This window comes from Elgaria multicarinata, chromosome 16 (genome assembly GCF_023053635.1).
Source record: "Elgaria multicarinata webbii isolate HBS135686 ecotype San Diego chromosome 16, rElgMul1.1.pri, whole genome shotgun sequence".
NCBI classification, from domain to species: Eukaryota; Metazoa; Chordata; class Lepidosauria; order Squamata; family Anguidae; genus Elgaria; species Elgaria multicarinata.
Window position 1 is genome coordinate 15,798,598 of NC_086186.1, and position 13,723 is coordinate 15,812,320.

The window sequence follows — 13,723 nt, forward strand, 5'->3', positions numbered from 1 at the left end:
GCAGATTTCTTTGCAGGTTCTGCAATTTGTGCAAATTTCTAAGCAATTTGCATGAATTGCAGTCAAATTTGTACAGATTACAGTCGAATTTTGTGTATACTATGGTGCAAATTGCTCAGAAATTTGCACAAATTGTGAAAAAAATGTGTAAATGTGAAATGCGGAAAAAAAGTTTCCAGCGTTCGAGGGAAAGCCCACAGCTCTGCTCAAAAGCGAATATCAAGTCGTACACACCACGAAACTCAGTCAAGTAAAAAAAGGAACTGACTTTCCCAATAACAGACATTATCTTTATCTTTGGGTGTCAGTATCAAACCTACCTCTTGTGTTTGATTAACAGAAAACTATAGAAATCTTCAGAAAAGTAAGGGCCAAATTCAGAATGCTTCAGATTTTGGGATCATATGTTTGTTTGGCTTGCTGCTTGGCCTAGATACTTAATACTGAAAGATGTCCTGTGTTTGGTTACATTTCTGAATTGCAAGTCTATCCACTTTGATGAAGAAGGCATCCTTTAGTGGCAAGGGAAGAATATTACATGCTATCATCTAGCTTTTGACTTAGAATTCCATCCCTGATATATACCGAGGACAAACAGGCTTTACTAGTTATTGAAGCAAAATGAAAACTTGTAATATCTGCTGATTGGAAGCTTTAATGAGATCAGTGGACATACCATCGATAATGGTGCCTTTCTCATACCACCTTCATCTCTGAAAATACTATCGTTTGTAGTACAGTCAAAGTCACAACACAAACTCTTTTCTTCCACATACTTATTGATTCAGTGTCTTACAGTCCTTTATTAGCTGAAGCTGTTCACAGTCTCTGATGTTTCTTGACGCATGTTCTCAATTCAGCTATTCTGCATAGCTTTTCCTATCCCAATACTGGATGCAAATTATTGACACGCATATTCTTTCCAGATGTTATGAGTTCGCCATAGCCCTCTTGATGAGCAAAAGCGTAAGCCGATCTCCGCGAGCTCCCTCTGTGCATTTGACGCAAATGCATCTGAATTGGCCTCTGCTTCTTTCTAGCCCTGTGCAAGATCCGTACCTTAGGGAGGAGGGGAAAAGGTTTACATTGATATGGGAGATTATTTTTATGTTGTAAACTCTGGGTAGTTTTCAGATCTGAATTATATTAATAAATCCTTTGTGACTTGGCAGAGGGAAACACCAAGCACTAACTCAGGTTCCAGTGATTTGCAAATTGTGGTCATATTGTAGGACTGTAAGTCATGCCTAAAAGATTGCACCTTGCTGTTTGACAGGAGGCCTAGAGAGAGCTACTGTATTTCTTCAATTCTAAGACGCATTTCCCCCCATATAAACATCTCTAAAAACAGGGTGCGTCTTAGAATCCCGGGTGCAATTATTCTTCTTAGAATCAAAGCTTTTTTTCTGTTGGTGGTACTGAAATTAGTGTGCGTCTTACAATCGATGGTGTCTTACAATCGAAGAAATACAGTATTCAAAGGCCTCAAAAGCAGAAGACTTCTGATTTTAGCCACACTTTTGACAGATCACAATCCCTTGATTTCTATTTATTTTTTTGCTACTACTGTTAGTAGGCTGGCTTCAGCTGTCTATGTTCTAGTAACCTCCAATTTAGATTACAACAATGTGCTGTACATGGGGCTGCCTTTGAAGATAGTTCAGAAGCTGTAGCTTGTGCAAAATGCAGCAGCCAGATTAATAGTGGGGACCAGAAGGTCTGAAAACATAATTTCGATTATGCCAGGTTGCACTGGCTGCCTGTCCTTTTCTGAGCCCAATTCAAGGAGCTGGTTTTGACCTATAAAGCCTTGTATGGCTCAGGACTGATGGAGCGTCTCTCCTGGTATGAACCTACTTGATGGAGCGCCTCTCCCGGTATGAACCTACCAATACACAATGATCTTCATCGAAGACCCTACTCACTGCCTCCTCTGAAGAAGGTTTGGAGAAGACTGCCATCAAAGGAGACTGCCTTCTCAGTAGTGGCTTCCCGATTATGGAACATACTCCCCAGTGAGATCCACCTGGCACCAACATTGTCACCTTTCCAATGCCAGGTTACGACTTTCCACTAGTCCCAGGTATTTGACAGCAAATGAAAAGTTTTTTAATGGATCCTGGGATTTTTATTGTTGATTGTGCAAAATTGTTTTGATATTTTACAGAAAATAGTCCTCTAGTGGAAGCGCTGTCAGAAAACGGCCATTTATTTGACAGGGCCCTGTACTTGAAGAGCTGCCCAGTCCAAAACAAGTTTAAAGAAATTGTATTTATTTATTTATTTATTGCATTTCTATACCGCCCAATAGCCAAAGCTCTCTTCCTACATGGTAGGAAGTATAGGAAGCCAGAAGAAAGGGAGCCTTGAATTTGCTTTTCAAGACTCACTACCTGGACTGCACACTAAGCAAGCGTCATACCAAAAATGTCCTTGTTTTTCAGTGACACAGCTGTGGTGCACACTGGTCTGGGCATAGTGGCAGGGCGAGAGAGATAAATCTCATATTTGTTGTGCTCTTATGCTAGCACTTTGGGATTGTGTTCAGCGGTAGTCCTGCTTAGTGTAGACCCATGGAAATGAATGAGACTTAAGTTGGACTGATACTGAATACAACCCCTTGCATCAAAGCAGAGAACCCCAGCCATCAGCATGGTCAAGCCCACAAAACGGATGACTTTTTCTTTGAGATCATACTACAGTTTGCCAAATCAAATGGTTATCCTACAGCATCATCAGCAAAGGCCTGTCTGTTCCACCATTCTGTTCCCAACTTGGAATGGTTGAAACCGTGTACATATAAAGGATTAACATTCTTCTTTTTTAAAAAAAATAAAATATCATTGTGTTATAAGGTTCAGGCATACCTGATCACTCAGTGTTGGGTTTAAATCCAGCTTGATAAAATGGAACGTTATCACAGGCATGACCGAAATCACAGTAGTCAAGAGGATGACAAGCCAAACATTTATCTGGCCCAGAGAGCTCCAAGCATTTCCTATATTAACACAGGAGAGAGATATAGGAATACCAGGTGAATGATGATAGCTTGCAGTTGTAAGACAAGCAAAGTTATCTTTAATTATTTGGGTTAACATATGTTTCTACTTCAAAAGTGCTGGTTTTTTCTAGCCATACAGAATGCTTACTTTTTTTAAAAAAAGGCAGGCAAACAAACAAACAAACAAATAAAAGAACAACATTCTTTGGCAACATCTAAAAATCCAACACCATACAAAATACCACACATAGTCCAGAGGATGATATAGATTTAGTGCTGGCATTGAGAAACGCACAGGATAGGAAAAAATGATGTGCGTCTGTTTCCTCATCAGATTGCTCATAATTACTCACTCTCAGTTCCAGTTCTGTAGGAACAGCCAGATTTTCACTCTCTGTATGTGTGTCTTAAAACTTGTGAAGAAACACATACGCCCCATATATAGATAGATAGATAGATAGATAGATAGATAGATAGATAGATAGTATTTGCCAGTTAGCTTTCATAGCTCCCATCAAGGAATTTGTAGTTTGATTACTGTGCTGAGAATTCTCTCATAGAATACCACTGCCTCCCTCACAGAAGGATCATTCCCAGGGTTAGAGAACAGCTGTTAAACATGGTAGAAATTTATAATATAGATATGCCGGAAGAATACTAGAAACACAAAGTTGAAGGGACTCTAAAGCTGCCTATACCAATGCCCTGCCTCAATCCAGACTTATGTGCCTCACGACAGAGGACAGGAATAAGGTAACCTGTAGTGCTCCAGATTACTCAGATTCGTGAACAAAGCAAAGCTGGCACAAGACAGGAGGAGGACAAGATGGTGTCTCTCCCTCCCCCCATCCCATGTACAAAAGCTGACTAGGCTGGCTGTTCAATCATACATCAACAAGGGTGACAGGACAGCGTCCTCTTCTGCTTCTGAAGACAGCCAACTAGCTTAGGGGGTGCACAGCAGGCCATGTGACATGCACAACTTTGTCTGCTCCCTGCCCCTCAGCATTTGCTGCCTCAGTCTGCCTTGGGGCATATCTATATAAAAATCAGTCTTGTGTGTTTCTTTATCTGGCCCCCATCTCTCTCCTGGAGAGTTCCCCTTCTCCAGTGAAGACCTTCCTCATCAGCATCAGAGCTCCTGTTCTCTCTGACCTGCTACTTGACCATTCTAATTGGAGATAGTGGGAATTGAACCAGGGACCTCTGCGTACAAATCATGTGCTCCACCCCCATTGAGTTACAGTCTCCTTCTACTATAGTGGGACTGCCTGGCCACTATAGAAAGCTTCCAGGTCAGGCTTGTTCACTGGAATGACCCATAAGGGAGATCTTGCTGGTGTGTTCTCTGGGAGTGATTGCACTCACCTTTGTGTCTACCTATGCCTCTATTGCCCCTCACTCCCATCTCTCTGTCCTTGCCCTGCCGCACCTTGGCCTTGGCTTTACCTTGGTAGCCGCCTCCCAGCTAGACAGAACTGAGCCCACCACAGTGCTCAGCAATGATCCTTTGTCCCTGCACACAATGGAAATAGAGCTGTTTGGACAACTGTTTGGACTTCTCAAACTGTTTATATTTGTCTTGGGAAGTGGTGGATAACACATTTTCTAGCCCTTCCAGTGATCAAAGGGTGAGTGGAAATTCAGAACACATAAGCAAAGCAGGGTTGGAAGTTGTTTAAGGAAGCCTGGTCCAAGGTTCAGATAATGACAGGTATCCCCAACAGGCCCCAGCTGTTTTTAGTGACATAAACTTGTTTATCTCCAGGCTTCAAATGGCATGACAAGCTCCTCGCGCTCCAGGCAACCTTTGGTATTTTTCTTTCTTTTTAATAAGGCATCTTTGCTTCCTGTTGCTTGCTCCTGGCTACCAAAACTACTTTTTGTGAAACAAGGGAGTCATCCTCTAACCTTTGAAGAGTCCATCTGGGGGCTTAACAATTCCTGGCAGTGACTTATGCAAGAAGGCTTTTGCATGAATGACATCCTCCCATAGTACGCTTTCTTGACCACACTGTATGCAATATTACAGGGATCCAGTCCATCAGGAACCCCCAGAGAAGCCTCCTCAGTGCGTACCCATCAACGCTGGAAATTTCTTATCTGACGATATGCCAAAATACAAGCCTGCAGACAGTTTCATTTAAACTGGCGCTCAGCGTCCAGGGTTATGGTAGGACAATTTGCACGTACGTTTATCTACCCCAAGTCCTTGGAATAGGCTGAACTATCCATATGATAGATCAGCCTTCTCCAACCTGGTGTCCTCCAGATGTCTTGGACTTCAACTCCCAACATTTCAGACCATTAGCCATGCTGGAAGGTGTTGATGGGAGCTGAAGGCAAAAACATCTGGAGAGCACTACGTTAGGGAAAGTGGCTCTATCATTCTGATCGCTCATCCCATTCAAAGAGTGGATAAACATACGTTAATTATTCTACAATATTCTACCATATCTCTGGATAGGTTGAGGGAGAACGGATGGACAAACATATTGGATTTGGACCAGGGCTTAAATTTACATAGCCATAAAATTTATTGGCTGGCCAATGGCGGGGGGGGCGGGTATACTCATTCAGTACAAGTAGCTTTATAGGGTTTCTCTAGAAGAAAGGTGCCATACCTTATAAATGTGATAAATAAATATTTGCAGAGACATAAGACTTTATCCTCATTGTTTCTGTTGCTTTAAGTATTGTTAGTACTCTATATTTGCCCTAGAGAAGTCATCATTCTTGTTAGCCAATGGAAAGGTGACATAAGCAACAGTGTACTTAGTAAAAGACTCACCTACAAAAGGGAAGTGGTTTGGAAAGAAATAAAACATGCTATTACTATGCATCATAAATAAGATTGCGAAATACACAGCGATGCTACCCCAGATGAAGAAATGATTGATGTGTGTCCAGTAACTGGTATCCAAGGCAACCTGTAAAAGAAATAATACATATTGAAGCCTGGTGGTAATAGCGCTTTAAATCTGGGGTGGGCAGAAAGTAGACCTTCAAATGTTTTGGTTTTCAACTCCCAGCATTCCTGACTATTGGCCATGCTGGCAAGGGCTTCCAGGAGTTGGTCCCAAATATCTGAAGATCTACCTGGTCACTGAGGTAGTAAATGTGTCTCTTGGCTATATGATTTTAGACTGCAGGTGAGGGCTCGTATGATTGAATGCTTCTACTAGATGTCAGAGAGAAAGTTCTTCTAATCTAGTTTTCTCCCAGACATATTAGTTGTCTATATGTAGAGAATTTTATTTTATTTTTTGGATGGAGAAGCATTCACTCATAGAAACCTTTACCTGCATTCTGAAGTAGTACAGCCAATAATTAGGCCTTCTTGATATCACCCAAAATCTTACTTAGCAATGTTTAGTAGAATTTTTCAAATGAGAGAGAGAGAGAGAGAGAGAGAGAGAGAGAGAGAAAGTGAAACTTAATATCTGCCATAGTTCTAGGACATTAAAAATGAAGTAAGCTACTGTTTTACAATTAAATATATGACTTCATTAAAACAAAAACATCACAAGCAACGTTTTCAGCACCTAATCCTTAAATGCATACACATGTTATATATGTCTAACAATCTGTATATCACTTATAGGAATTGTTATGACAATCCATTTTTGAACAATTCTAACTTAACCTCTTCTATTTATTTAATCATTCTTGATTCATAATGGCTAGTGCAATACATCTGCTTTATATCTAAAGAAAAGGATAACCAATCATCGTGATTTACCAGTCCATTGTCAGTTTTTTGCTTTGGATTAATTATGGCACCCCACTATAATTGATTATATTTGGCTGCTGGGGTGGTGGCAATCTTTTGTATGACTCTTGCTTGGAAGTTGTTCCTTGAATTGTTTTTATATAATAACTTTGTGATGCTTAAGAGGCCTTTGGACACCAAAGCAGCATATATAACATTAAAAATAAGAGTAAAATAAAATAGAGCATATGGAACACACTACTACAAGATGCGGTATGGTCGCTGGCTTAGATGACTTTAAAAGAGGATTAGACATATTCATAGAGAATATGTCTAAATTGAATAGCTAAAATGAACCTCCATATTCTGATGCAGTGTCCTGGGCAGGATCTACACTATTCATTACACCGTTGTTTAAGTGCATTGTTGCGTCCTCCCTTGCTACGTTACAAAATGCAACTTGAGCCCAGTCAATCGAAATACCTTTTCTTCTATTGTTTTACCCGGGCACACTCTTCTTTAGAACGTTCTTCATTAGCTCTGAAGTAAACCTCCTTCTTCCGGTGGACCTGAGCTAGACCTGCCGGGATAAGCCGGCAGGGAGGCGGGGCGACGCGCAGGGACGAGGGAAGCCCTGCAGCGTCTTAAAGGGGCCACGTGCGCCCCAAAAGATAAGCGGTTTTTTAAAAAAATTAAGCCTCTGTCCCCTCTTTCACCGCCCTCCCTCCCTCTCCCCCTCCCCCTTGTCGCGTTGTGCCAGCTCTCCCTCCCCTAGAAAAGCCCTCACGTCCTAATCAGGAAGCAAAGACCATGGTCACAAGACATGACTTTGAAAGACGGCATTGAATACAACGAAAGGTTGGGGCACATTGTTAGTTTTAAAACGATTTTAACAGAAAGTGGAACGGTTTTAAAAGTCAGAAGAAACGTAACAACAACAGCATCACGTGACTGCTGACGTCATCTCTGCCAACTTGTTACGTTTCATCTAGACAAGTGTAGACGGGCTCCTGGGAATAGCTGTGGAAGAGGGATGTTGTCTTCATGTCCTATTTGTGGGCTTTCTGAAGGTATCTGATCAACCACTGACAGTAGGAATATGAAGCAGTATATGGACTAGATGGACCCTTGGTCTAGCAGGGCTCTTCTTTGTTCATAAAAATGAGTAATCAGACCCTATATGTTTAAATTTCAACAATGAGTTTTCAGTCTTGCTGGCATTTATTTATTTATTACTTTTATATCACATTTTTTTCCCTCTTGCAAGGAACTCATGGTCCTCTTTTTATCCTCACAACAACCCTATGAGATAGGCTGGGCTGAAAGTCAGTGACTGTCCCAAAGTCACCAGTGAGCTTCATGGCCAAGTGGAGACAGGAACCCAGGTCCTCTGAGTCCCAGTCCAACACTCAAGCCACAAAACTACACTGGCTCGCCATACTGGCATAACAATTATTTATAAGCTCTCCCTTGGATGTTTGTCAAAGCTACAGTGAAGGCCCCAAATACAGAGACAATTGTAAGGGAATGTGGACAGATTTGTCTTCAGGCAGAGGCCTGGAATTAGCACCTGGCACCCATGAGCAGCTGCTAGGGCCCTATTACTTGGAAAGGGCCCATTGGACCTGTTCTTCTGCACACACATACACACCTCAGGTAGCTGGGTCTACAAGCCACCATTTTAATTTCCACAAAGCCCCAGATATATAGGGTTGCCATATTCTGAATCCACAAAACCGGTACAATTTGGGGGGGGGAGGGGAGTAGGATTTTTTTAAAAAAACTGAGCAATATGTAAAGGTCTAGGGAAAGGAAGAAAGCTATCTAAGCTTTAGTTATCTAACACTGCAATCCTATGTGTGTCTACTCAGAAACAAATCCTATTAAGTTAAATAGGACTTATTCCCAGGTAACTGTGCATAGGATTGCAACCTAAAGTACTTAAGCATCTGCAAACAAATAATAGGCAAATAACAGTTTAAGCAAACAAACAGGAAAAATGACACTAAATTACATTTCTCCACTAGTTCTCAAAAGCTAGGGGAGACTTCAGTATAGAGACTTACACTCCACTGAGCAGGCTCAAGGCACCATTTTGGAGGTTGGAATTTCTCCAGCCGGCTGGAACTGGAATCCGGGATTCTTGACTGACTGGCTGGGACATTTTGGAAATGCTTGGAAACCGGGACATTCCCAGTTTACCGGGACGTATGGCAACCCTACAGATGTAGCATCAATCTAGGACATTGTGGGAAATTAAGAACAACTACCCACTGCCACTGCCACCAGAGGGGTTCCACCAAATGAAGGCCTCTTCAAAACCAGAGCCATTTCTGTTTGCTCTCCATCATGGAGGTAGGTTGGGCTCCACTAAGAAGCATAGAAGACACAAATGTCTCTGTGTACAAAGCCAAGAAGGTCCTTAACAAGATTAGAGATTCACAGCACCTTCTAGGAATCCGTGCCTCTCCTCATACAAACTTCAGCAGTCATAATAAAGGACATTTTGTTAGGTTTGTGCATTATGAGAGTACAGAACTTCATTAGAGGATATCAATTGTATATTCTGATCTTAATATCTTGCATTCTACTTTGGCAGCCAGGGGCCAGGAGTGTTTCTTCATCCCTAGTTAAAATGGGCTACAGTGGGAATAAGATGCTTTTAAAAACCAGATTAGGGCCACGTACAAACAAAATGCTATTATTACCTGAACACTGACTACTATGATCAAAGATGTTGCAATGGTGACTGCAAAAGACTGGTAGTCAGCAATATGGTTCCCATCTTCTCCAGCTGCATCGTAAAATGCACCATAGGGAATGAAGAAAAGAACAACCGAAGTGTAGATTCCATGTGCTATGCAGATGAAAAATCTGTGCTTGTTGAACAGGAGGTTTAACTGCCCAGGTTCGTACAGCTTTGGAAAATTGAGGCAGTTCTGTTCATCCACATCCTACAAAATATGCATTCACTTGAGTTTCAACTCCAGTGACATCTGTGTTCATTTCCAATGTATGTGACTTCCAATGTATTGTCCCATTCAGCCTAAAATGGGGCTATCTGATAGGCAACAGTTGTTCACATTAGGTATGGCCCTCTCTCAAAATACTAGAACCCAACGGGGTAATCCCATGATATTGATTAGTGGGAAATTCAGGATAGAAAAAAAGAAGCATTTCTTCACACAGTAATTGTTAAACTGTGGAATTTGCTACCGCAAGATGTAGTAATGGCCACCAACTTGGATGGCTTTAAAGGGGGGTTAGATAAATTCCTGGAGAAGGCTATCAATGGCTACTAGTCCTGATGGCTATGTGCTACCTCCAGTATCAAAGGCAGTAAGTCTATGTACACCAGTTTCTAGGGAACATGATGGGAGGGTGCTGTTGCACTCATGTCCTGCTTGTGAGTTCCTGGTCGATAGCTAGACAAGACCAAGTGACTTGAGGAAATGGTAGGAGGCTGCCTGGCTCTATATTACTTTTGCTTCTCATTCTGAGCAATTTAGACCAAGTACAACACAGAGTCCCGTGATGTGCCAAGCCTGTACCTGACCACCAGCCTGCCTTTCAACCATGTAATGTGCCTCTGCACTCGTTGATCTTTTTCTGCCTCTGCGGGGGAAAAAACTGACCCAGCCCATCTCAACCTTCCTGGACCCTGACTGCACCAGTAGTACTCCTCACATCAGGGATGATGGTACCCAAGGATAGAGACGAGATGCCAAGAGATTGTGACCCCCATGCTGGTTGGCCTTTCCCCTCCCTGTTTGTTTGTTACTGTGATTTTAGAATGTAAGCCATATGGCAGGGTGTTTTGTATTTTGTTTTATTTTGTTCTGTACAGCACCATGAAAACTTGATCGCGCTATATAAATAAAATAATAATAATAATAATAATAATAATAATAATAATAATAATAATAATAGGAAAAACTGGTTGTGCTATGTAGATCTATGAGGGAAGATCTCATCCAGTTGGGCTTTCAATTGCTATGCGCCATGGATCTTCTGTTCCTTTGGGCCACATCATCTTTCATATAGCTCTAACAAATTGGCTACATACTAAATCATTCATTTATGCATTGCTTTTTTATACTGTCCAATAGCCCAAGCTCTCTAAGCGATTTACAAATATTAAAAACCTTAAAAATATAGTATTATGCATAATATAAAAACAGTTTCGTTACAAAGTTATTTACAGAGCACACACACACATCCAAACAATACCCCATGATCTGATTTAAAATATACCATACGCTACCAAATGCCAAAGTCTTCCTCAACTTGGGTTATGGTTTCACCCATGAAGGTTAGGCATAATCTTATGGTTAGGTGGGGGAGGAAGCAGCAGCCAGGTACTTCTCCATCGTGCTTGGGTCCAGGTCCAGCTGAAAAACCCCTCCCTCCTGCTACCGTCACTGCTGAACTTTGCAAGTAAAAATCTAGTGCCTGAATTTGCTTTTTTTTTTCCTCCTCCCTCCCCATCCCCTTTCCTTTTGTGCCATTTTTTTAGCTTTTAAGAAATATTTTTGTAAGCCGCCTTGAGAGACTTTTTGGCTAAAGGGCAGGATAAAAATGCTAAAATAAATAAATAAAAATAAATAATCTTGGGTCATAACACTTGAGTTTTGACTCCTGATCCAAATCAAGTCTGGCTCCTTCTTCCTTTGGGGAGATTGCTACGGAGTCCTGGCTGGGGATGTTTTTCGATGGATCTTGTTCTAGACACCAGCTAATCTGGAATAGACCAAATGCATACCTGATCAAACAGTCCCATAGCTAGTACAGGCAGTGAAGTATATACAATGTTGAAGAGGGTGACAAACCACTGTTCATAAACGGTCTGCAAAGATAACACAAACAGTGAGTTAACAAACATAATTATCCTGTTGATTGCTTTCTATTGCAACATTTAAAATCTTTGTTTTCTCATAACAGTATTTTTCTCTGCAGAACAACACCTTGAAACTGTTTTCTTTCGGTGAAACAGATAGCATCACACCAGCATTTTGAGCCTTTAAAAGCTTAAGATGGAGAGGAACAGAAGCTGTAGTGAGGGCAAATAATTAAAATATTCTTTTATTTATTTTTTTGCTACACATTTGCATTTGTCCTGAAAAGAGAATCGAGACCACATGATGCTCGGTTGTTCTATGTGGCGTTTGGTTGAGAAAGCTGCAAATATACTCTCTCAATATAAGATTTTTATTCTGGGGAGATCTTTCAATCAAGTCTTGTGCATGATCATTCTCACCACCACAAGGGCAAAAAAACCAACAAATGGGTCAGAGGTAAGGCATTTCAAACGTTGTAGCTCTTTGGCAACCAATCTGAAGTTTCCATTTTTTTTGTGGCACCAAGTCAAGTACTCACAAAGATGATGTGGGGAGGAAGTAACAAATGGATTATACTGCATCTTTAGTGGCTGCTTTGCATGATCCAAGAGGTTCACCCACGACCAGTTGAAGCATGACAGAATTTGCTAAGGGCAACACTAAGATCGCAGCTGGTTGCAAACAGTTGAAGAGATGCCACCAGCATCCTTGCAGGTTGACATTATAGGTTGCCCCTAGCCACACTTCTCGGATAGCACACAGCTTCTCTGATGTCCTTAGAAAACTGATGCTTGGCTTGAATGGGCAGCCAAAGTGGTTCAGGCTGTTGAGAAACTTTTAACTATGGAATGAGCTCCCCACTGGGGCCCACCTGGCATTGACACTGTCATCTTTTCGGCGCCAGGTAAAGACCACCCCCTACTCCCAAGCATTTAATGGTATATGATGAGGCATCTATGTCTGCTGTTTTAGAACAGGTCTATTAGGAAAAAAACATTATTTAAATTTCTTCCAGCTGTTTACATTGTTTTAATTTTTCTATGCTAAACATTTTAGACCATTTTTTATGTTGCATTTTGTTATTTTTATGAATTAGGCTATGGGGCGGTATAGAAACGAATTTAATAACAACAACAGCTATACAACATACAGTGCAGGTGTGGCCAGCCCAAGCAATTCAGTCCATCTCTAGGTTTAGACCTCCATTCTTTTCAGGAACAGACAGAGTTGTCAGAGATGTTACATTCAAATAAATGTGACAGAAATAGATCAGCTTCACAGGCGGGGGGCGGGGGGGCGAGGCAAATGAGCCCATACGATTGCAGTTCTTCATGAAGCATGAAAACCTGAACTGGACCTTGATGTAAGCCAGGCTTTATTAACCTGAAAAGTTCTTTCACAGAGATCAACGTAGATCTATGCTTCATTCTTCTCAGCACCTACGTAAGCAGGGAGCCCCGTTGATAAAGTCACTCGGCTAACAATTGATGATATTCCCTACTTAAACATCGCATTCTGTGAAACAGACCTCCTAAGAATCCATCTTGTAAAAGTCATAGTTACTTATATCTTTACATTCCTAAAGCCATAATGGGATTTATGAACACACACTGTCTTCAGAAACAGCATTACAGTATAAATAGGAGGTGCCCAGCTCATCTGTTTCTCGTTTAGACAATTAGCAAAAATGCACTGGAGAAATGCGCAGAGCTGAACAGCAAGTTTTCCTACTGAAACATTAGCCAGCCACTACATTAGCAGAGGACTCTGGGGAATAGCACTGGGTGGGTTAGATAACTGTTTCACAGATAATCAGAATCTACAAGGTTATCAAAACCTTTGAGGACAGACAAGCACTCACAGGCTATTTTCAAAAAGGCTTTTCACCGTGGGTTTTTATATGGTTTGGCACTCAAGCAAAAAAGAAAAGAAAAAGAGAGAAATAGAAAAAGAAAGAAAGAAACAAAAGTATATTCATGGGCAGGATAATTGCTTACACATTTTATTAAGAGAGCTTTTCCTTACAACCCTGTGTGACAATGGTCACGTTTGGATGATCAAGACTTCAGCTTAATAAGCTGAGATATGTGCAAATTTTAGGCACCGACACAGAGCTATTTTGCTCCTCCCTTTGCACGAACAGAGAAATGAGCCAAGAAGTATAGTTACCCA

At 41.3% G+C, this 13,723-nt stretch overlaps 1 protein-coding gene across 1 annotated transcript in view; it reads right to left on the bottom strand.

The window, feature by feature from the left end:
- Positions 1-847: 847 nt before the first annotated feature.
- Positions 848-13,723, bottom strand: part of ATP8B4 (ATPase phospholipid transporting 8B4 (putative)) — a 95,922-nt gene continuing 83,046 nt past the window's right edge. Inside the window, exons 23-27 of the mRNA XM_063142650.1 lie at positions 11,476-11,559; positions 9,422-9,667; positions 5,793-5,931; positions 2,868-2,998; positions 848-1,059 (exon numbers count right to left, since the gene is read on the bottom strand). Of these exons, the coding sequence (XP_062998720.1) occupies positions 880-1,059; positions 2,868-2,998; positions 5,793-5,931; positions 9,422-9,667; positions 11,476-11,559 (780 nt within the window). The 3' untranslated portion in view covers positions 848-879. The remainder of the gene's footprint in view (positions 1,060-2,867; positions 2,999-5,792; positions 5,932-9,421; positions 9,668-11,475; positions 11,560-13,723) is intronic.